This window comes from Plodia interpunctella, chromosome 21 (genome assembly GCF_027563975.2).
Source record: "Plodia interpunctella isolate USDA-ARS_2022_Savannah chromosome 21, ilPloInte3.2, whole genome shotgun sequence".
Lineage (NCBI taxonomy): Eukaryota > Metazoa > Arthropoda > Insecta > Lepidoptera > Pyralidae > Plodia > Plodia interpunctella.
Window position 1 is genome coordinate 4395982 of NC_071314.1, and position 24578 is coordinate 4420559.

Sequence of the window (24578 nt, forward strand, 5' to 3'; positions counted from 1 at the left end):
TGATTAATATTTTCACGTAACAAATTAAACTTCAAAAAAATGAATGTTTCAAAAATAAACGGATTCGAATTATTTGTTTGTTTAGTGCTTTGTGTTTTGATCGGAATATTTGATTATTAATTTAATAAGTCTACCTATTTAAACCCTCTTTACGTAATACCTAACGCGTAGTCGTAAATAACAAAATAAAAAACCTAAAAATGGTGCTCAAAGACCTTGAAACGCCGCAAAGTGCTTCTGTGAAACCAAACCCGCGCAACAACCAAACAATGTTTAAAATATTTCAGAACGTTCAATACAACGTAGTGCAGCATAAAAAATATGTGAAAGAGCTGAGAAAACTTTACAAAAAGGTATGTCACTTATATTATAAATATAAACATTGGTTAACTGGTTCCATTCAACTAACTGATAAGTGTTGTCTTATTGCCGGTGCATTGGTACAGTTGCTAATGTTAATACTTATATGTAAAACGTGTTCAGCAAAGATTGTTCTTGTATGTGTAAAACTCTGTATTATGCTTCCAGTTAGATGAAGACTCATTCCGTGAAAGCTTCAAGAATGCCCTCCATTATTTGTTCACATTTGGAGACACAAGTGCCAATGTCGACAGGGTCATACAGTTTGTGGCCACTTTTTGCACTTGCCTGGATGATGAGGAAGAATTCCTACTTTTTATATTTGAAATAATATTTGATGTAAGTATAGTATCATAATATTGATTATTTGTTTACTTTCTGTTGATGTTAATAATAACAGCTTATAGCAATGCCTGTAGCTGTTGTAAGGATAGCATAGAAGAAGAAGGCAAACAAAATGCCTTAAAATGTAGCTTTTAGAGGCAACAATAAATTCTCAAAAATGACACCAGGCATTTGTAAAAAATCTTGATAGTATTTATAAGTAAATTTTAAATATGGATTTTGTGGAGAGTTGAGATGAAAAATATAATGAAGCAGTACAAGCATTAAAATTATCTTTTCACAAAGTATATAATATTAGGAGATTTTTCGATGAACCTCAATGTGTTGTTGACTGTCCAAGTTGTAATAATTTAACTAATTAGATATTAGTCTAAATCTAATCTCAAATTCATAAATTTTTGTTCCAGTGCCAGTGTGTGTCAGGTCAATCAGTGAGATACCGAGCAAGTCAGCTGCTGGCTGCCGTACTTGCAGCTCTTGGGGAAGATGCATCGCTTGATGATGACCTCTGTGACAAATTGTTAGCATCACAGGTTAGTTTACAAGGTTGACATGGATATTATATTCTAATTATGGGTGTGTGGTGGTCACAGTTTATTTACAATATAGAAGATCATATAAAAGTATGTAATGATTTATTTCATGTTCAGATGCAACGCCTACAAGACACGCGCGGCGCGGTGCGGTGTCGCGCGGCGCTGGCGCTGCAACGACTCCAAAACCCTATGGAACCTGACGATGAAGTTACACGCGCATACAGGTTCCATATGAGCTGTGATCCTAGTTCTTCTGTTCGGAGGTAAGAAAGGCAATTGCATTACAAGGCATATTATACTTGGCTCATATTATTCCCATGGGGATAGACAGAGATGAGGGATTTCCACTTGGCATGGTATTGACAAATCTCACTCACTTCTATACTCTCTTCATACATGCTCAATGTGTATGTGGATATTAAAGATTGGTTGACTTAGGATTATGGAGAAGGATGAAGGGAAAAGACCTAGAAAAAATACTGTTAATGAATAATGAGAAATTTATGCAGATGGAAGCCGCGTGCAAAAGCTAGTTTGACAGATAATAACTTTATGCATACCATAAAAAAACATAGTTGTCATTTCTGATTGCTTTACAATTGTCCTATAGAACAAGCTTTACAATTTTTTCATAGGGCCGTGGTGATGTCCATAGCGAAATGTACGCGCAACGTCCCATACGTACTGGAACGTCTGTGTGACGTGGACGAGGCCGTGCGTCGCGCGGCGTTTCTGTACATAGCCGGGGTCAACGTCACGCAACTTAGGGTGCGACAGCGGGTGTTAACACTTAAGGTAAAGTAGCTAAATCCTACTTAAACGTTACTTTTCATTTTCCCCTCTGCAAATGAGCTTGAGAGCCTATTGTGTGGGTTTAAATAAATGTTTAATGCCCACGATCAGTTGAAACGAAACCAAAATAAATCTTTCTTTAGTTAAAAATATCATAAAAAATAGCCATCAGTTAAAAGCATAATCAAATTAATTTATCAATACGAAATTCTGATTCTGCAGGTGGGTCTCACTGAGCGCAGTCAGCGCGTGCGTCGCGTCGTGGAAGAAATACTGATACCTGGTTGGCTAGCCACCTTCCAAGGGAACATAATCCTTCTACTCAAGGCTATAAGGCTAGACAACGCTCATGACGCCAAGGATTCACAGTATGTTGCGGGGAAACTGTTGGAATCGCTGTTCAAGTGAGCATCTTTTTTTAGCCTATTTTGTGTTTGTGCTGGGCTAAGTGACTAATTTGAACCTATAGTTTGCATTTTGAAATCCAGACAAGCGTGTTTTTAAGCATAACAATTGAAAATGTGTATGTGATGTCCAACAAGTGTACAATATACCTAAGGTATAAATGAGTTATTCATATCTGTGTTGTAAGTTTGGTGTAACTTCAGTCATTGTTCAGTCAGTTTGGCTTTGAGTTATGCAGGTGCTTTGAGTTATGTTAGGCAGTTATGTGCGAGACAGGGGCATGTAATTTTGCCGCGTTAATCACTACTACATGTGTGTGTTTGAAAATGACAATAAGCTTAATATCTTGTAAATTTCCAAATGTCTTGGCTGTGTTTGCTCCGTAAGGAAAAAGACATGATATTGAGTATACGAGTATACCTATAAATCTTGTTAGTTAAATTTAACTCTGAGACTAGACATTTTTACATGTTATTTCAGTCAGTTCAGATGTCAATAAACAATCTGATAAAAAAATTAATACATATTATTTTCTTATACTACTTTTTATTTTATTTGTCAGGCGTCTCCCAATTTCCGAGCTGCTGGAATGGCTGCCCACTGACAAAACTCTTCGGCTAATACCGGCCGAACAGCTGAACAAAGAGACAGCGTGGTACTGGCGCCATCTAGCCGAGCATCTGCAAAACATCGACGATGACGAGACACTTGAAACTGTTTTACCGGATTTGGTCGTGCTTACTGGATATATTAGAGCGTGAGTATATTGCTACAGTTTAATGAGATTCATACATTTGTCCGACGACCTTGCTAAATACGAAACAGCCACCAGCGTTGAAAATGCAGTCAGGGTTGTTACAAAATATGAAAGACGTGTACCTATGTTAATTAATTTTATTTTCCAAGCCCTTAATTTAGCCAAGAGCGCGGTATACCAACATGACGTCCAGTCGACGTATACAAATATAATAACTTTTATTTTTGTTTCAGCATCGTAGAGTCTCCCTGCCCGTCTGAAACCGAGGACCCGGCAGGGTTCAGTACCAGGCAACATGTGTTACATGAGTTAGGCAGTATGCTGCGGGTGTACGACGCGACTGATCCGGCCGGAAGGACCGCCCTGCAAACTCTCATCACGGATATCCTAACAGGTTCCTTTATATTACTTTCAGCGGACAACTTGTAACTGTAGTGGTGTTATGGTTTTTAATTATCTATTTTCTACGTAACGGAATGGAGAAGGAAGGGTAATCCTATGTAAATAAATGTTTGCCAATTACCTTTTTTGCCATTTACCTAATTTCCTAGAAACCGACCCAGTGATTAACCTGTGAAAACAAGACAGACAGATTTCGTATTTACAATATTAGTATACATGTTAGTACATAATAGATTTTAAAACATTTACAGGAGACTACGGCCCTCTAAAGTCGGACGTGGTCCGCGCGTTCGTATCGGCATTAGAACTAGTGATACCCGAAGTGGCGCAGCGCATAGAGGTGATCAGCGGCGTCATCAACTCGCTGCGGGACCCGCCTGAGCCTGAAGTGTTGCCCCCGCCGCCGCCCACCACCGACTGCACGGAGGCGAAACTACAGGTACAATAGGGCAGACATCAAGTTAAATATAGGATACTTGTTTCAAATGTCAAATTTCTATTGAGTGTGTATTACAATGAAACTCTTACTCTATTTTTAAAAAACGTAATAATTGTGTTTTGAATTTACAATATAATAAAATTTTAAAGAAAAATATTACCTTCAATTTCAGCATAAAAGAGAAAATATAATATATTAAATAGTTAAATAAAACAGATATAAATATCCATTGGTCCCAAATTTTTAGTACCTCTAGTATATGTGAATTAAATAATATTAGTATATAAACATAAAATATATACTAACAAACCTCTGTGGTTTTAGCCTAATGCATTATGTGTATTATTTTTTATTATATTGTCTTTAAAATGATAATTAATAAATTAAAATATATATATATAAAAAGTTTATATATTTCCAGAGAGCCAGACTTCGTGTATCACTGAACGTGGCCATAGAAGCGCAAGAAGAGGCTGTCCGAGAACAAAACTACGCTCTCGCCGCAGAGTGCAAGGCAAAGGTAAATATTTGCTAAACTGAAACGGTGGTGACCCAGTGCCAATGGTCTGAAAAAGAAAGATAGGAAATAAATAGGATAGAAGAAAAATAGGAAACTGGAACCTGGGCTCCGACGCTCTATGGCGGCGAAAACAACCCAGAAAACGTTAAGAAGAGTTAGAGAATCGGTGGAGTTCCAGTCGAAAGTTTTCAGGTTCGAATCCACATGGGTATCCACTATGCAAATCTGCCTCGTGTAATTCGTACCACTTGCTTCAGGTGAAGGAATACATCGTGAGGAAACCTGCATGCACACTGGTTGGTTGTTTATCCGACTGCCCGACTGCCCCTAGATGGCAAATAGTCGTTAAGTCATGTTTTACGACTACTGCTATGATGTTTTGTCATTTGTTTTAGGTGGAAGATATACAAAAGAAACTTGAAGAGTTGAACGCTCAAGCCGCGCCCGCCCCCCCGCCGCCGCCTCCTGTCACTGTAAGTTTGAAACAATTATTTCGAAATTTCAAATAAATTATCCTTTATGAATAAAATACGTGTATTCCATATTAAAAGAGAAAAGATTTATCATTTCATGGAACAAATAAATCCTATGAAACTCTTAAAAGCTTTCTCGTTGCGTTATTAAAAATTTTAATTATGTTATTTTTATATGTAGCTTTTTTTACATAAAAGCGATACATTTATTATATTTTTATTTTTCAGCTAATTGTAGCCAAGTCCTATTCTACATTATTTTAGAATGTTACCTCTATATAAATCATCACATAAAGTAAATATTATAAACATATATTTTTACAGACAATCAAAGAAAAAATTTCCGACTCTGATACTCTGAACAAATGTCTGACTATACTAAACGCCGCTCTGGACACGCCACAACTCAAGACTATCACTCCCATGTTGCAGATGATTTACAATGAAATGGAGGTATGTACTTATTTTGAAAATAATAATGAGACTCTAGAATTTTTTCTTCACATTTTTTTTTTTAAATTAGTTGCATTGCGTTACATGCAAAAAAGCATGTGTGACATTTATATCAAAACCTAAAAAGGTATGTACGGTTGTAAAATCACAGCCTTTTGTGGCTTTGGTTTTTTTTTTAAACAGTTTTATTTAAATTCAGAAAATGGCGTGAAAAAGTGCCTATGAAGGCATAATTTCTGAATAAATTATTTGCTGTTATGTGTATTATTTTTTATTGCTGACCCCAGGCATTGGGGTGTCACAGCCCTGAATAGATGTCGATAGGTTGCCGTAAATATATTACAGAAATGCAAAAGACGGGCTTAAAATGGTTTTGTCAACTGATGATGGATTGAATTGAGAAATATCTAATTGTATCTATAAGTTAAATACTGCAAGATTTACAGGGTTTAGAATAAACAGTAATAATAAATCATTAATTTAGTGTTTAATGTTTCATTAATGTTTACTTTCCATTTATATACTGTATCATTATCATATAATGTGTCTTTATACCACAGTAAATAACTTTGTAAATGTCTACTGAGGAGCCTGCCACCCACAGCACAGGGGAACCTGCAGTGGGTGTCAGCGCACAATATTATGTCATGTAACAGTTATTTACTAATATTTTTTTTTTTTCAATTTTCAGGCAGAGATATTTCAGAACCCCGATGTACTAGAAAACGCCCTGGAAACTGTTGCGTTGTTCGGAATGCTGGACCAAGAGTTCGCTAAGGAGAATAAAGCATTCTTCTTCGCCAATGTAAGTGCTCTTTAAGACTCCGAAAACCCGCTTCTTTTCGAGTATTTTACTTGCTAAAACAAGTATAATAATAATAATAAATAATAAAAAATCTTTATTTCTTCTCTCACATAGAAATACACAGTTTATAAATGAGAAATAAGGTGAACCATGCAGTTACAAAATAATGATCTATGTGAGAGACTGGTGTCTGTACTAGGAAAACCTGTATGACAGATTACCAGCCTCTCCTACACTGAACCAGGTGTATACAATGCAGGTAAACACTTATACTAGTTGAGGTTACATACCTATTGAGGAGAAAAAACTAACAAAAACATGTTAAAAATTACTAATGAAGCATGAACTACAAGTAATTAAAAAAAAAAAAAAAAAAGGAATTAACACAAGATAATACAGAACATATACCCATCACGAATCCATTAACATCATACAACAAAACACAGTGGATTTATATATTTAAGCCGGGACTACTAATAAATTTTCTGTTTCGTCATAAGTTAAAGATTTCAGCCAAGAAGAAGTAGTTTTTTTGCAATTAACTTTAGAAAGTTGGTAGATAGCTAAGGTTGTGTTAATTTTATTATATAAATATTTGCCTAAAAAACCGAAAAATCTTTGAGCAAATGCAGTAGACCATTGGCCAACAGGAGCAACACGATGACCACGGCGTCTCTGTGCAAAAGCTGCGGGATTATAATTAAGTCGGGAATGTTGTCTGAGGATTACATTGAGGACGAAGAGTTGTCTGACAGTCAGGACTTCGGCCAGATTGTACAGATTTTCAGTAGGAAAACGATACGGTAGAAAGAAGCAGACCTTTAACACCGCTCGTTGAGCTCTTTCAAGTAAGAGTAGGTTTGTTTTTGGTATACCTCCCCACACTGTGATGCAGTAACCTATAATTGACTGACATAGAGCAAAGTATACCATTTTTATAATGTTTACATCAGCAATGTGTCGTAAGTTTTTGAAAATAAAAATGAGCTTACGTACTCTAGTCGTAAGTAAATTTAAATGATAATTAAAGCTTAATGTATTATCAATTAAAACGCCGAGATACTTAATGTTGTATGTTAACATAATTTTACTACATGAGCATGACCGATCAGATAAGCATGTATGTGCTACTATGGAGTAGTTATTATGTATAGCATTATTGATGTTTCTGATGGAGAATGGGATATATTTCGTTTTGTCAACATTGAGTGTTAGGCCGTTTGCAGAGAGCCAAGAACAAACTTTATTAAAACCTTTTTGAGCATGTTGATATACCTGGTCCCAAGTATCTCCGTGAAAAACGAGAGCTGTATCATCAGCGAAAGTTACAATTTTGCCATTTGGAAGATTCAAGTTACATAAATCATTAATAAAAGTTTGAAACAGAGTGGGACCAAGCACACTGCCCTGTGGTACACCATAATTAATTGGTAAATCATCACTTCTGTACTCTCCAACTCTAACTCTCTGCAGCCTACCACAAAGATAATCCTGAAATAGTTTCAGAGGGATATCACGAATTCCCAATCTCTCCAATTTATTCAGCAGAAGTGGCGTAGAGACCGTGTCAAAAGCTTTAGCTAGGTCCAGAAATATAACCAAAACTTTCTTTTTCTCGTCAAGTTTCACAACAATAAAATCAGTCAGGTTATGTACTGCATCATTTGTAGACATTTTGGCTCGGAAACCAAATTGGGAATCAGATATAAGTTTCTGGGTTTCCAAATAGTGAACAAGACGTTTATTAATTAATTTTTCTGCTATTTTTGCCAAAATAGGAAGGAGAGAAATAGGCCTGTAGTTATTGACACAGTCCCTATCACCATTCTTGTGTATTGGGATCACTTCGGCAAGTTTAAAATCATTTGGAAAGGTGCCAGTGGAAAACATGAGGTTGAAGATGTGAGTTAGTGGCGGCACAAGAATGTCATGATATCGTTTAAGAAAATCACCTGAGATGTTATCACGTCCAAATGATTTGCCTTTTTTGAGACTGAAAATCACATTTCCAACCTCAGTCTCATCAGTTGGCGTTAGAAAAAAGGAAGAAGAATGAGAAGGATAGTGGGGTAAAGACCCAAGAGGAGTACTTGGAATCGACTTCTCTGCTAATGTTTTACCTATAGAGACAAAGTACTGGTTTATATCATTAACAGATTTACTAGGGTCTGCTTTAGATATGAGCTCAGAGGCTGAATGTGAACTACTTTTATTAAGGTTTGTACATTGTTTAATAGTATCCCACAGTTTTTTATTGTTAGTTTTGGCAGCATTTTTTATTAGTTCTTTTTCATATTCGTTCTTTCGTTTTCTCAATAGCCAACCGCAGAAATTTCTATATCTTTTATACGTTAATCTAATAGTATCATCGTCCGGGGTTTTCTTTAATTTTTGATGAAGTCTGTCTCTATTTCTCATACATCGCAATAGGCCGATAGTTATCCAAGGCTTTTTAATTCTTTTACGATTAGGAACAGTTATAGTTTTTGTGTTAGCCGTAATCTTGATATTCAACTCTTTAATTAACCATGAAGTAGCAGCATTTGCATCTGTCGCTTGAAAAATTGGAGTTAAATTTAGGTTTCTCATGTCATTGTCTAGTGCATCGTAGTCAACTTTCTTTATATAAGAAAATTCATCAAAAGATTTACGTTGATGAAATTTGAGAGATAGCATTACTGAATCATGATCGGTTATAGAAGTCTCAGAGACATAACAATTTGCAGTGTGCTTGGTTTTTAACATTATGTGGTCTATAGATGTTTTATCATGAGTAATGAAAGTATGTGCTGGTAAAATACTGTGTGATGCTAATGTGTCAAGGTAAAAGGAAGAGTATTCATCAGAGTTATTAAGCTTTATGTCAATATTTATATCGCCAACAATAATAATGTTGGGATGTCTTAGAGTAGATAATAAATCATTTAGTGAGTGAATAAATGTATTAACATCTTTATATCCAGGGGGTCTATATATTGCAACAACAATAGTATGAGAATCAATTTCAATTGTTAGGCAATTAGCATTGCTTAAATTAGGCTCCAAGATTTTTACTCTCATATTGGTTTTATGGTAAACAACAACACCTTCATTCTGAGTTGGGTTTTTTGCCGTACGTGCATGATTATAGCCATCCAGTGTGTTGATATAGTGTGTATGTGGCAACCAACATTCTGTAAAGATAATCAAATCCCAGTCAATTTTGGCTCTTTCAAATAAAGTGAGAAAACTGGGAAAATTCTTGTTTAGACTACGAATGTTTTGATGAATAATTTTGAGATACGAATCAGAGTTATTTATGAAAGTCGAACATTCGTCTATATTACAGACAGATGCTTGTGCTATTGAAAACTCGTCTAAGTCATTGTTTATTATATTGGTGTTATCGAATTTTATTTACAAGATTCCTGAATGAAGCGATCGAATAAGATGTGCTATTGGTTGAAGTGAGATCTGATTTTGATAAATAGTAGAAAACTTTCACATTAATAAACAAGAAGTATAAAAGAGTTAAATATATCAATGGCCGTGACGACATGAGGATGGTCTCTTTATTTCGAAGTCGGTTATTAGGGAATACTGTTGATCGATTTAATATTACAAATACAACATTATAGGTACGATTGGTTCTGAATTTTATTTGTTTGTGATTATTTAAAATGAAAGTGTGAGTTATTTGAGATAAGGGCGGAGAGGTAATTTTCGTTAGAGTAGTTAGATGTAGAATGTGTTCAAACGGCGTTGAGAGAGTAAGTAGGGGTATTTTACTGTATTTTTTAGAAACTAAAATTATATGCAGAAAGTAGTAGTTACATGTTAACATATCAAACGCGAGAGATACATTAGATTCGTGATGAGTACACAGGGCCCGCATGCTATATGCACAGGTAATATGGGTAGTTAATAAACAAATGTAAGTAAAAAACAAGAGTAACACAAAATCTAGTCACTTTGAAGAAAGTTTGTCAAAGTCTGTTTCACAATCAATGCGTAACACTGGCGAGTTTTGAGTCTTCCTTAAGTAGACTTTACCATATGAGGTCCATGTACTATGGTAACTATTCTCCTTCACCAATTGACGGGCTAAGTAAGCGAGTCTTTTTCCTAGACTGGTCAGCAGCTCGTCCACGAAGATCGGTTTAGAGGGCCCAGGTAAGCCAATATGACTAGTATTCAGTTTATTCTCTTTATGTGTCTTGTTGTAAGCTCTGCATTGGTTAATAAAACCGTCCTTGCATATTGTACTAGTAAAATTAACAATAATATGGTTTCCTGTCTCCTTTTTTGTTTTAAGTCTATAAACATCATTTATATCAGAATCTGACAGGGGCTGTTGAACAGTCTCACACGCCCGTTTTACTAGCGATCTTAAAAACAATTTGTTTTCCACATTCTGCTTAGGAACGTTTCTTATTTCTACAGACGAAGTACGAGAGTTTCGTTCAAGTACCTCTATTTTGCTCTCAAGTGACTCAATCTTCTGTTCGTAGCTCCTATTTGTGGTTTCTAAAGTTTGTACCTTATTTAGTAAATCATCGTATCTAGACGACAAGAAGGTAATACTCTTTTGAATTTCTAAATTTGTTGTGAAATAGCGTCTAGTTTTAGGTTTTGCTTTTTTTCAAAACTCGCAAACATTTCCTTCATTTGATAAATAATAGACTCAAAGTCAGGAGACTCATTACTATGTTTTCTTTTCATTCTGCGTGTGATGAAGTCAGAACCACTGTCTATATTTTTTGTTGAATCATACAACTGAGGGTCTGAACCGAAGCTGGATACGGGGGTCTTCATTAATCCAGGCCGATTTGTAGAAATGATAGGAGACCTCTGAGTAGTCATAGTTGAAGAGTAAGTAAAAATAAACTTTTGTTACCTAGTGTACGCTGCGCAATCTTTTTGTTTGACTGTATTTGGCATCAATGGCGGCGGGGTCGGCAGTAGTAGTAGCGCGGGCGCAGGACTGAATGGACTACGAGTATAAGTGGGCGGAGCTTTTACGACTTACGCACGGCACGCGTAGGCTATCCTGTTTTCGCACACGCTGAGCTGGAGTTCTGTCTTACTTTCGCTTACGCCGGCCTCCGGGATGCTTCTGATCTCCTGGTACTACGTACTAATTTTGCGGCACTTATTTTATTTAAAATTCAATTATTTATTTAAAAAATTCAAAAATTAGATCAAGTAGGGGTTATCAAAAAACACGTCCGCACACAACGGAGGTCCAGGGGGGAGAGAAAAGAGTATCATATATGTATGTGATCCCATGGATGATGTCCGAGGCGACGATGTGATGTGTCACATAGTCGCCTCGGATCGGCGTTAATAGCTAATAGGCAACGATAGCATTTCTAAATTTAATGGCGATTTTTTTATGCTTACCCTGGACTTTGGGGTGTCACAGCTCCGAACATAACCGGGAACACGAGAAGATAAGTCAAAATATTTCAAGAAGGTTTATGTTTTTACCCGAGCGAAGCCGGATCGCGACCGCTAGTAATAAATAAACTACTCTGAGGAAGATAACAAATATAAGTTAAAACTTATTTCCAGCTAATGGACACGTCGAACGAGCCCACAGTATCGTGTGTCCTCCGCTGCATAGTGGACCTGCTGTGTGTGCACGGCGCTAAGGTGTTCGAGGACGAGGCGGAGATGGACTCCAAGGAGAATAAGAGTAGGAGAAGCACTTACCACTCCATTGACGTTATTGGAGAAGACGGTATGTTATAAGGACTGTTTTGGAGTCCTGCATAATATAATGCGGGTGAAAGTTTTTTTGAAAACATTCAACAAAAACATATACACATTGATTCTGAAATGTGATGGACAACACAGTTTATCTAGCAAACAAAATGGCGGAAGATATGATGGTATCTTAATCAATGTAAAGCTAGACTAGGTTTAATTTCGCGTATTATTTTTTCCAGTTTACAATATTTTTTATAATTTTGAACGCTTTTTTTTCAGGCAATATATCAGAGTCAGCAATATCGATGTCTCCCGCCCACAGCACAGTTATCGAACTGCTTCTCAAGATCATGGATAGTTCTGTAAGTTCATAGCTTTTTATTGATTACTCTCTAACGCATACCGTCTCATTTGCGGCTGTGACGCCGGAAGCCTAGGGCTCGCGAAAAAAATATGTTGAAGATCCGACTGCAATTCCACGACTGGACGCCTGCCTAACATCAACCTTCTTTAGCTATCAGTTGTCAAGGCTGTTCTTATACCCGCCTCGTACTACATCTATAAACCATACAAAACTTAATAATATTATCCACTTTCTTGTGTTTTGTTGTTTCTCGACAGTGTGCTTCATACCGCCTGATAATTGTGGAAGGGTTATGTCGGCTGATACACCTCGGCCACTTGGAATCACCCTCCATACTGAGCCGGCTCATTCTACTGTGGTTCAATCCAGCTACAGGTGTGTTAAATATACTTCTTTATGCTTTAATAAAGATTTGTTTACGAATCTTTTCAAAGTCAATTATATGTATCTGTCAAGAAAAAATTTTGTCTGTCAAGAAAAGTCCTACTGATATTTCTCAGTACCTAACTGTGAACAAATAGTTTTCTAACAACAAACAAACAGAGTTTTCTTATAATCTTTTAAAACTTATTGTGAGACATTGCTTAAAAGTACATACAAACCTGTAAATTATGAACACTATATACGAGGGATTTTAACGCGACACGAAGCGGAGGTAGTTTATGTAGCCTGATATACATATATAGATAATAAGCGTGTGTCATTCTACGTTATTCAACACTAGTAACGGAAAACATTATGTGCTGTGTATAATTTCGAGCAACTGTCTTGAAAATATTTTTTTTTATTGCAGTTGACGAGGATATGCTGCGCCAAACAATCGGAGTATTCTTCCAAACGTTCCCAATATACGTAGACGGCGCTCAGGAACAAATACAAGTAAGGTTAAATGTATATTGACTTTTACACAAAATAACATTAAAAGTGTGATATACGAGTGCTACAGAATACATTGTTGTTTACTTAAACCATGAATGTGGAACCCTAAAGCATAATGATACCAGTATGTTTATTTATTAAAATTAATGCATGAAAAACTAAAATTCAATATTTTTTTTTTTAATATATTTTGGACAATATATAACTAAAATGCTGTAGATGCACATAAGAATATAAATATAATGCGCCCAGATATCATAGCAATTTTTAGGGCATTACATGATTTATTACGAATAATCCCACTAATATTGTAAAAGCGAAAGTTTGTGAGTATATGTTACTTCTTCATGCTGTCAATCATGGCTGGGCCAATTTTTATGAAATTTGGTATTGAGTTAGCTGATACATAGGATACTTTTATCCCGAAAATACACGATTCCCATAAGATTTTGTCAAAAATACGTATATTCAATTACGCTTTATAAAGTAGATGGCGCTACTGTGCGCATTAAACTTAAGTATTTTTTTAATAATTTTACGGGTAACACCGCGGCGTGCAGCTAGTGCTCTGTTGATGTTTTACATCTGCACTGAAACTATATTTACACTGAAACTTTCTGAAAACAAATTTTCAGAAAGCTACACTGCCGACACTGCGAACATTAGCGAACGCTCCGTCGAGTTCTCCCCTGGCCGAGATAGACCAGGAGGCGGTCGTCAGGTTTATAGTGTCGCTCACCAGGGTCAATCATGAGGTATTTTCATAGTATCAATGTATTTATTTGCATTTTTGACGTATGTTCCATGTATTTATATTAATGTAACTAGTTAAACAAGAAATAAAATAAATTGTGTTTACAAAATTGCGAAGTTGTCGACTGACCGGAAGCGTTTTTATACGAGAAAACCTATTATTGAAATGCTCCAAAAAGAAGAAAATAAAGTATCCGTAAGTATTTTACTTCATTAAATAGGTACTACTTTATTTACACAAGTAAACCTCACGACAATCTTTTATAGTCATATAAATTGTGTATAATAAGGTTATAAGTTGATAGTTAAAATTTGAAAGGAAAATTTTATTTTCTTCTTTTTGGAGCATTTCAATAAAAGTTTTTTTCTATTAAATTATTTTGTTTTTTCTTTTAAATTAAATTATTAGGTATTTTTATATATTTTTATAACAAATAAATAATAATATGATTAATTTGAAACTAAATATAAATGCATACATATAGACTAGGTACTTACTTTTTTGTATTTTGCTTCTTGTTCTGATTAGTAAATAACCTTTCCTTGCAGCCGGGTAAAATAAAATGTTCCGTTTCTGAACATTCGACGACTGAATATACTATTTGGAGACATGATTTATTTGAGATACTAAAGCGTGCGCCGTTAGCACACCGCCAAACACCAAGAACGGCAACGTCGCAACGCGCTCGGCGGACGTAAAATCACAAAAAAATACTAATAATTTTAGTGTACATTATATTCATTAATTACATTTTTATTTTGTTCTTAATATTGTTATTATCATTTTTAACATCATCTAATAAGAATAACAAAGTAATTAAACCTATACGAATAATTTATAGGACTGACAGTTGCCGAAGTCAGAAATAGTAGGTTGTTTTGTGTTGTGGCGTATTGCGTTGCGCGAACAGTCCGCCGAACTTTAGCGGATTCGGTATGAGTACATACATTGGATCATTGTGGTCAATAGAAGCATTCTTACAAACTACGCAATGTTCATGCAATATATCATCATCATCATCATCACAATAATGTAGACTTAGTACTAAATACAGGTATAATAAATTTGCGTGGGTTCGAATAGAACAAAAAATAGTTTATTATTGGTTAGATAAAACATAAAATAGCGAACGAATCCCGATCTAGTCTAGCTGGAATGTACATTATATATTATATATTTTTGTATATTTAATTTTTTATTTGCTAGTATGAATGTTTAATTTTTTCGATTACTATTTTTATATATAGAGACAATAATATAATGTCAATAGTTTCTATTAATTCTATCCTAAATCCGCTAGATGGCGGCCCTAAATCTTAGTAAATTATTACACACACATTGAATGAAAAGTCAAATACTGACGGATTTTTAAAACCGATTTTCTCGTAAAGTGCCGTAAATTGCTAAGATTGTTAGTACAATAACTTCATAGGAATTTGAAAAACAATTATATCACACTAACCACGTTTAACATAAAGCTCGGAAACAAAATGTATGGAAACTCAATGTATGCAATCACCTTAAAGTAATACGTATCCGCGACCCGACTGTGCACTTTACTTACACTGACAATATATCGCAGTTGGCAGACAGCCAAGGCGCCATGGCGCTGCAGCTGTGCCAGCAGCTGGCGCGACAGCCGACGTCGCCGCAGGCCGCGCTGCAGAGCCGCGCGCTGGCGCTGCTGTCGCCGCCGCGCGACGCGCTGCTGGCCGCCGAGCTCGCCGCTATGCTCCGGGACCTGCTACTGGTATACACTACATTGTGTGTCACTACTTTTAAACTTTCGCACACACCTTTTCTATTTCCTAGATGTTTCGGACCCTTGTCTAGGAAATAGAAAATGTATGTGCGCGTTTAATACCTGTTTTTTAGTATGTAATATTGTGTGTCTCTGCATTTCTCATCTCAGCGTTCGTCCTATGTCAACCCTCCTTAAGAATGCTTTAGTTACCTGTAAGCTGCCTAGGCTGTGTCTCTTAATCGTCTCGTAAGACAACTCTGTTATTAAAATGCCTCTCTCACCTTTTAAACCGGAACACAACACTGTTAGCAAGAGTAACCCATGCCCTCTCATTGACCAGAGAATAAAAGAAGTAAAGAAATTATTAATAACTGTACCTACCATTTTATTTCCTTCCAGAAACTTCCCGACAAACAATCGTGCCGCAACTTGACCCGTTATTTAGGGTCGCTAGAGGCCATGGAGCGATCGAGTCTTAACAAAATGTCCAATACAGGTACATTTATTATTCTATTATTGAAAACTGAGTCCTTGTGCGTATGCAGCACTTTTACCAACGACGTGGCTACGTTCCGTACACGTGTTTGTATGCGTACAATTCCATAAAATCTACGTGCTCGTTTACTCGTATGTGGTGCATACCACTTTTTAATCCTTACATGAAAATTTAAGCCCTATACTCGGTTGGTTAATTAATCTTGACAAGGCCTTTGTTGAAATGAAGATAAAGAGAAAGGCTGTAGCAGAAAGAGAAATAGATAGCGCGATCACACGGCACAAATCCATCCATTTATTTTTTGTTTCATGCCCAAGAACTGTTCCAAAATAACTGTACAAAACTTGGGTTTTATTTTAAACTACTGTCATTTTAACGAACTAAACTTTTCGTCATTGCAATACCAGATATAATGATTAACATTTGTTTATAAACACCCAGAAAAGTACTTTATATAGATCAAGTGTATTTTGTTTTGTATTTGCTGCAACATATTTTCCAGGCATCACGGAGGGAACGATGCAAGCTGAGGATACATTACCAACTCTCGGGCGAACCACTTCATCCTTACGTAAGTACTACACATACATACAAATGTTTTAAGTCACTTTTATATCTTAACTTTCTTAAAGTTATCGATATAATAAATGTGTGTTGTCTAGCCTCTTTTTGTCTTTAATTCCGAAAAATCTGTGCAAAAGCAAAGTTGCGCTGATGATTATTATGCAATTTAGGGCCCGTTTCACCAATTTCTGATAAAATATCATCTAGTAATCTGATAGATAAACTTACTGCTAGATAAAACTGCCCGAATTTATTTGCCAGTTGTCGTGAAACATATTTTTTTTAACTATATGTTACAATATAGGCTGTTAGATACTTTATCAGACAAATTCAACTCGAATCAACAAATTCTCCCGTCAAAAGCTCAGGCCAAAGCTTATGTAATAGTAAATATGTATATAAAGGATATAATCTAATTTATATTCTTTGATTAGGCATAGCCTTCGAACCGGGTCGTTTCAGTCGGCCCTCTAGTGGATGTTTCAGAGTATTATGTATGTTACTGATTTTTTTAAATGTTAACTAGTACATATTCGCTTTTTCATTTTGTTGTTTATTTATTTCGTTTAGTTCATTTTTTACTCTCCTACACTCATTATGTATCGTGCAGTGCAAGACACCATATTAATATTATTTACTTCGTTTTTATATATTTATGTATAAATATCCTATGTTAGTTTACCGTTTTCATTTTTTACAGAAACTGCATAACAAGATTTTGGGTAGTCTTGTAGCGTTGAGGTATTTTTAACGAACTACATATTTTTGCCATTGTAATACCAAATTAAATGTTGAGATTTGGTTGATAAACACCCAATGTTGCCTGCCAAAAGGACATAGGCTCGCTAAAGGGAAAGACTAAGCGTTAATTCAAAAATTTGACCTTCATTGGTACTTTTTCACGTCTAATTTTAAACTATTTAGATTTTAGATTTATTTGCTCCTCTACAAAATTACATGAAATAACTCCAAAGACGCTAAATAAATATGGATATTTACAGCACAACCGCTGGCACGGAGTACACACGTTGTGATAAATGAAACTGTTGAGGAAGAACCTGAAATTGATGAAACATCACCCACTGAAGTTATATCCAGGACATCTGAAGGTAATTTATCACTTTTGATTGTAATTTTTCATATAAAGTCGTAAGGCCGGTCTTAGAATAGAACCACACTATATCCTCTCTAATCTAAGGTACCAATAGCATTCCGAAATAGGGTTCACGTCTGGCAAACAGCCGGTCGTATTATTTATCACGGTCAAATCAAAATTTATAAGTTTTTTTTTTTTACTTCCAGGCGTCATGCAGGTAATATGGAAATTAAATCAGAATACGAAAATACATGATAAGAATAGAGAGAAAGAGCAATAAGCAATTCTAAAATTTTAAATGATTTTATTATTATTACATTGTTAGGAGCAGATGCTCGCCTGTGGATCGAGAGAGCCCAGGACGAAAGTTTATAATTAGTTATATAAGTTAATTTGTAATATTTACAGAGCCTCCAGCAGAAGCCAGTGGCGGGGCTCACGTCGACTCGGACAGCAGCGGCGTCTCGCCCGTTAAGAAGGCCAAGATCACTAAAGGTTACTCATTTTATTTTAATTTTGGAAATGAGATGAAAAAGCAAGGGAGCCGATTATCACGCAATCGAAGTTCATTTCATAGTTTTTCTTCAGCATTATTCGAAGGAATTTCACATTTGAAAAAATCGATCGATTGACGCGTTGAATCGAACTCTTTCGAATGAGATTTTTCATAAATCTAGAAATTGTATTTTCAATTTTTATTTGAAACCGGGAACACAAGAGGATGGAAGATAGATAGAAGAAGATAGAAGACTTTAAGTCTTCGCAGAAAACTAAAAAAATATATTTATTCATTATTTTCAGGGAAGAAAAAGAAGCTATCAATAACCAAACAGACGAATGAGAAAGAGACCGCTAAAACTAAAGGGACAGAGAAAGAAGTCAAGAATAAAAAGGACGCAAAAGAAGAGAAAGAAAAGGGGGGAGTGAAAAGGACGCGGTCGCAACGTTCCTTAGTAGATGTAGATAGAGGTATTTATTTCCATAATTAATTTCCTTAATCTCGACTTTAAGTGTTATGGCACTTTTGCCGGCTAATTTCAGCTGTGTTTAAAGGCGTCATTTTGCCAAATATAGATTAGTTTATTTTTATATATTTTTTCAGCTCAAAAAGCCAAGGCAACAAAGTCCAAGAACAAATCTCCAGTGGACACGTCCCCGCTGTCAGACTTGGACGCGTCCAATGTGACGCTGAGGCGCTCCACTAGGGCCGCACACTCCAGTCCCGGCACCGACTCTAATGGCAGTGATGGCAAGAAGAAAACCGGCAAGGAAGAGAAAGGTAAATATCAGGATAGAGAAAAACTCTTTTTCAAATAAAATGCTAAATCGGTCCACGAAATCGGCCTGTCTCTCTCTCCCATCTGAACGTTTTCCTTGTTTTTTCCTCAGCCGTAAAACGTCGCGGCCCAGGGTCCACTTTTCTATTTTTTTGATGGAGAAATCGGTGAACATACATCAAAAATGTACACTAATGTACCTACTTTATTGTCTTCTAATGCCTGAAAATTGCAGGCCGCTTTTTATGTATGTATTGTATGTTTTGTCTTTTGTGTAATAAATAATTTTGTATTGTATTGCAGTGAAACAACAAGCGAAGTCGCGGGGGTCGACGGGGTCAGTGTCCCCCCGCGCTAGCGCCCCCTCGCCGATGTTGGATAATTCGGACGAAACTCTTCTTCATACCATTGTCTATGATCAAGAAGTGGTAAGTTCTATACTACCTAGGAGCCGACCCTATTCAAATTAAAATAAGTTATTTAGAATTTAGATTTTCACATGCACTTTTTTTTGGCAAATCTCAAAAAGCAACAAACTACTGGCATTTCGGTAAGACCACTGTTGAGAACAAATGACGAAAGAAACTCATTGAAATAGTTTTGGTCCCTATGCCAGAAAGGCTTTTTATTATGGTTTCTTATATTAAATTTCATAATATTAGTATAACAAAACCATTTTTGACCATGTAGGTCAAAAATTATATAAAAATATAGCCTAGTGACTGCACGAATGAGAGTGTACGAAACAACGCGTTTGCTTCATATATTTTGTCACGAGAGTCCGAACTATCGCCACTAAAATTTGTCTTCGTCGTCCTCCCATTCTCCCAGTTTGTTTAGGGTCGTCGTACCTTTGAGCCTGAGATATCTACCCCGAGTTGTGTGGGGATCGACCTATAGCCTACCTTTCCGAATATCTTTTTTTATGCTTAGCCAATAGAATTTGTCTTATGAATGTATATTATTAAACTTTTTTTTTCTAGAAGTCAATTTAACTTGTAAAAAAACTTTATCAATTTAAATCAGGCGCAGTCGCTGCTGGAGTCTAGCGAGCTGGCGGACAGCAGGCAGTCGAAGGGCAACGTCACCATCCCAGAGACGCCGGACGCCAGCGACGGGTGAGAACTGGATTCTAAACCTATATTTATTTATTGCTAGCTTATTCCCGCGACTTCGCTTGCGCTAATTTCTCTGCGAAAGAAAATCGTGTCTACTCCAGACACGATTTTCATATAAACTTTCACCCCCATTTTAAACATTTGAAGGTCGATTTTTGAAAAAAGTAGCCTTTTTTGCACGAGAATTTCATCAAAATTGGTCCAGCGGATATACAGACTTTCGTATACATAATATTAGTATGGACTTATAATGACCGTTGTAGGTTTACACCTAATCCGAATCTAACTAATAAAATTTCGCACGTAAAAAATCATAAATAAACTAAACCCACCATATATGCAGACTAAAAGTGAAATTCTGGACAGAGCACTACTTTTTGTCCCTCATCGTGTGCCCAGTTTTACAATTACTATTTTGCCGCTTTGTATGGGATATGCCAGGATTGTATTAGTAATGCTCGTTGTTTTTAGTTTTCTTTGTCTGCGGAATTCGTGTATGGGATTTTTGATACGCTGATATCGAGTCGCTTGTGTTGCTTCGATCGTATCATGGCATTCCAATATCGTATCTTTACAGGTCCGAATCTGAGCCAGAAATAATAAAACCTAAAGGAAAGAAGAATGGAAAGAAAAAATAGTCAGTAACTTAAAATTAACTTTAATTTCTAATAAAAATATTTATAAATTTTATGAGCTATTTTTTTCTTGTTTGACCCGATATCTATGGTTCAAGAAAGCGAAAACTTCACAATTTTTCACAATCTTGGTTTCATTTCATATATTTGCAACTATAATATATTGTATCACAGTAGATATACAATGCTGTTTTATACTGACTGGTAGAAGCTTTTTCCTGACCGCAAATTCAGACATATCGTCAAATCTATAAACGTACTTAAAATTAATATATTTGAACAATGGCCATTTTATCTATTGTTGATTCTTATAATTAATGTGTTATCTTTGCTTCGTCCACCCGTTCCAGGGTTTGTGCCCTTGGGACCAGTTTTTGTCGCCCTGGGACCAGTTCTTGTCCCCGTGGGACCAAGGCTTTTCCCACGGCTGCCACCGGTGGTCCCAGCCGCTCTCTTTGTTATTTTGATTTGTCAGCTTGTCGTCTTTGGCTTCGTTACTTGGGTAGTCTCCAAAAGTCCATCTAAAAAAAAAAACGTTAATCAATCATCTTGTAGAACATCTGTCTGTAGCGTGATGTGGAGTCTATTCTAGGGCGGAACCACACGCCAATATTTTCACAAAGATTAGAAACAGACCTGTCACCATCATTTTCATTGCTCGCGTACTGTCCGACGGTAGCCGATTCCCCGCCGAACCTGTTTTCCAGGCCTCCCGGCTTCTTCATCAGCTGATGGCGGCTGCGGATGAACTCCGCGCCCCGCTCCGCTATCATTATGGTCGGCGCCGCGGTATTCGCTGGATGTGTGAAATTTAACTTAATTTATTTGAAATTAAATTAATTAAATTAATATATCTTCATAAAAGGCTTCATAAAATATTACATTATAAATAGAAAATCAATCTAGAAACGAATTAGTTTCTATTACTTACCAGAAATCACCTTTGGCATTATTGACGCATCCACTACACGGAGGCCTGAAAAAAAATAAGAAAAAATAATTACCTACACACAAACTCATTATGATAACAAATAAAATTAGTGCAAAAAATACCAGTATGTTAATAAATGAATTAGCCAGACTCTACCTATTATGGTAACAAAAAATCTAATGAAACCGCGAGAAAATGAATGCCACAAAAAATAACTCCTTGTTTGAACCATGCTCGTGCTCGCATATGTTTTTAATCTGTAGAACCAGTTTAATTTCAAGTGATGTAATTAAAATGTGGTAAAAACTACGTGCTTAACTTATTAGGTATCTCTTCTCCAGTCTTTGATTGAAACAAGGCATAGGTGCAGTTCATATGTCTTTATAAGTATATTACATAATAATCTTTACGTAGTTATCAGTTTAATTTATTTAATTATTTTGGATATATGAAGAAATAACTACCTAAAATGTACATCTGGAAAATCATCGATTCTTTAAACGGCTGAGTTTTTGTGCCGAGTTCGCCGATAGCGTAAATAATAATGGCAAAAAAGGACTTGGTGCTGTTTTTGTGACCGGTTCATCCATATACACGACCCACTATTTAGCAATCATTCATCGGTACCATTTTTTATTTATTATAGCACAGTGAGCCAACGAGCGGGTTGCGAGATGGTGAGCAACCTATGTACATCGGCAACCCGATACGGGTTACCGCCCGGCGCTTTACTAAAATTTTACTTTATTTCATTTTTGCTGTCCCCTTCTGAGCATACGCCTCTTTTCACGTTCATTCAAGCTACCCAAAATCTTTGAAAATTCGCCGCTATCACTGCAACGTAAGGTCCATATCTTGACATGCGGTACTACACACCATTCTTCTCTTCCCTATTTCTAAACGTTCGATCTACGACTTTAGTTTTTTTTTTCCTACCTTCAATCCCGTGCACTTTCAACTGCATATCGACCACGGCCATAGGGTCGGAGGCGGGCCCCATCTTGCAGGTTCCCACTTGGTGGTTCTCCGGCGCGGTGTGGTGCCTCGCGAGACATTTGAAAAACTCGTCCGTGGGGCTCTCCCCGCCCCCCTCGCACTGGGCGCCATGTTCCGCTGTCGGGACCATGCCGTATTTCTCCCGGAGAATCTAGTATCAAATTTTTTCCACATTTTTGTGTATTGAAATCACCTGCTATCAAGATATAATAAAATGTTACACTTGTTCGGGGAAATTTAAAGAGATTTCACAAAAAAGAAGTTCCACAATTTAGTCGCGATGTTGTTTTATTTTTTTTTACTATAATAGTTATTAGTCCTAAATTATTTTACGCTATATTGATTTTTTTTTCTTATTAATATTTAATACACATTAAGAGACTTTAAAAAAACATTTCAATAAAAAAAAATATTATAACATCTATGATATGTATCGGCTACTAAACTAAAGTATAAGGACTAAAAATGATTAGATAAATCAAATTGCGGATACCCGAACATTATGGAGGAAGCCATTCTGATGTTCATTACAAATGTCTTTCGGAATTAGAAATTGTGTACACCACATTATGCGATCGATATTGGTAAGTACTTTTTCTGGCGCCACATTCAAAGAGTTAGTACAAAGCAACTCACAGTAGAATTAGCCAGCCTGTACGCAATTTTGCCGGCTTCGACCAGTACATCCAGATCGTGGTCGTCCAGAAAGTAGTTGGGCTGCATGACGGGCGGCTGCAGCGGGTCGATTGACCTGATGGACACGTAGCCGCGGCTGCGCGGATGCAGGTTTATACCGGATATCCTGTCGAGGTACACTCAAAATTTAAAAAAAACAATGACATTACACAGATTGAGATAGCCCCTAAAATAAATTCGAGACTTGTCTTATGGGATACTAACTCGACGAATTCAATATTTTATCACATATACTAGAAGACTAGGTCAAGATCATTTTCCATTTTGACGTGACCGGGCACCAAGATCTCCAGTGTTAGAAGTCACGCATAATTTGTAGTACATATCACTTTTATAGCTTTAGTTAGTAAATCAAAAGATATTGTTAAAAATGTAATGGTGGCGCTAGTGTGTGCCTATAATTGCAAAGATATAATTTGCAATTTACTTTTTCTAAGTTATGTAATCGTCATCTAATGGCAACAACAGGAACGATTTTTTCCGACGTTATGGATGTTGACTGTTGAGGTACACTTACGAGACTTGTCTCTTATCCTGGACGCTATCAGGCTCGACAGTGACGCCATCACTGCAGCCCGCGTAGTACCCACCGAAAAAGAACTGCAGGTCCGGGTGACGGCCGCCAGATGACGCGTAGCGGGAGTTCACTATACCTGTCAGCTGTAGAATATGTGCAAGGAATTACTGGATTATTCTAAATATTATCTCTCTCTCATCTGAGAATCTTCCCTGTTGATTCCCTTCTACTACTGAAATGTTAAGATTTCGGCCTATGATATAGGTCTATCATTCACATCAACATAAGTACTGATAGGCAACAATAGTAATCCCAAAGAGGGTTGAGGGCGACAGGTTGTAAAATCACAGCCGAATGTTCATAATGTTAAACGAGTGTTAAAAATAAATAACATTTTGATATTTATTTTTAACACTCATTTAGCGCTGTGAAGTCACAGCCCAAATGCACCTGGAAATATACGAGAATATACTGAAAATATAAATACTTCTAGCTTTAACCCCACCATGTGTTTTACTTGGAACAATAAAGTA

At 36.4% G+C, this 24578-nt stretch overlaps 2 protein-coding genes across 2 annotated transcripts in view; one reads left to right on the forward strand and one right to left on the reverse strand.

Annotated features, from left to right (window-relative positions):
- Cap-G (Chromosome associated protein G) lies at window positions 1-20960 on the forward strand. The gene is made up of 28 exons (XM_053761069.1): window positions 1-353; window positions 529-699; window positions 1113-1238; window positions 1356-1504; window positions 1877-2036; window positions 2256-2437; window positions 3001-3195; window positions 3429-3589; window positions 3849-4036; window positions 4458-4556; window positions 4952-5029; window positions 5354-5482; window positions 6174-6287; window positions 11841-12009; window positions 12258-12340; window positions 12600-12717; window positions 13136-13221; window positions 13857-13976; window positions 15558-15725; window positions 16119-16215; window positions 16718-16786; window positions 17781-17888; window positions 18284-18370; window positions 18677-18844; window positions 18978-19154; window positions 19456-19580; window positions 20179-20270; window positions 20848-20960. The coding sequence occupies exons 1-28, from the start codon at window positions 201-203 to the stop codon at window positions 20906-20908; spliced, it is 3633 nt and encodes a 1210-aa protein (XP_053617044.1). The 5' UTR covers window positions 1-200; the 3' UTR covers window positions 20909-20960.
- Window positions 20912-24578, reverse strand: part of LOC128679078 (glucose dehydrogenase [FAD, quinone]-like) — a 14731-nt gene continuing 11064 nt past the window's right edge. Inside the window, exons 9-14 of the mRNA XM_053761070.1 lie at window positions 24046-24188; window positions 23469-23634; window positions 22773-22983; window positions 21837-21881; window positions 21542-21701; window positions 20912-21426 (exon numbers count right to left, since the gene is read on the reverse strand). Coding sequence (XP_053617045.1) covers window positions 21228-21426; window positions 21542-21701; window positions 21837-21881; window positions 22773-22983; window positions 23469-23634; window positions 24046-24188 — 924 coding nt within the window. The 3' untranslated portion in view covers window positions 20912-21227. The remainder of the gene's footprint in view (window positions 21427-21541; window positions 21702-21836; window positions 21882-22772; window positions 22984-23468; window positions 23635-24045; window positions 24189-24578) is intronic.

Bases quoted from the DNA above. Each gene is read 5' to 3' on its own strand.
- Cap-G (XM_053761069.1), top strand. From the start codon at position 201: ATGGTGCTCAAAGACCTTGAAACGCCGCAAAGTGCTTCTGTGAAACCA. The intron at 354-528 runs GTATGTCACTTA...TTATGCTTCCAG, and splicing joins TGAGAAAACTTTACAAAAAG to TTAGATGAAGACTCATTCCG. The intron at 12,010-12,257 runs GTATGTTATAAG...CTTTTTTTTCAG, and splicing joins TGACGTTATTGGAGAAGACG to GCAATATATCAGAGTCAGCA.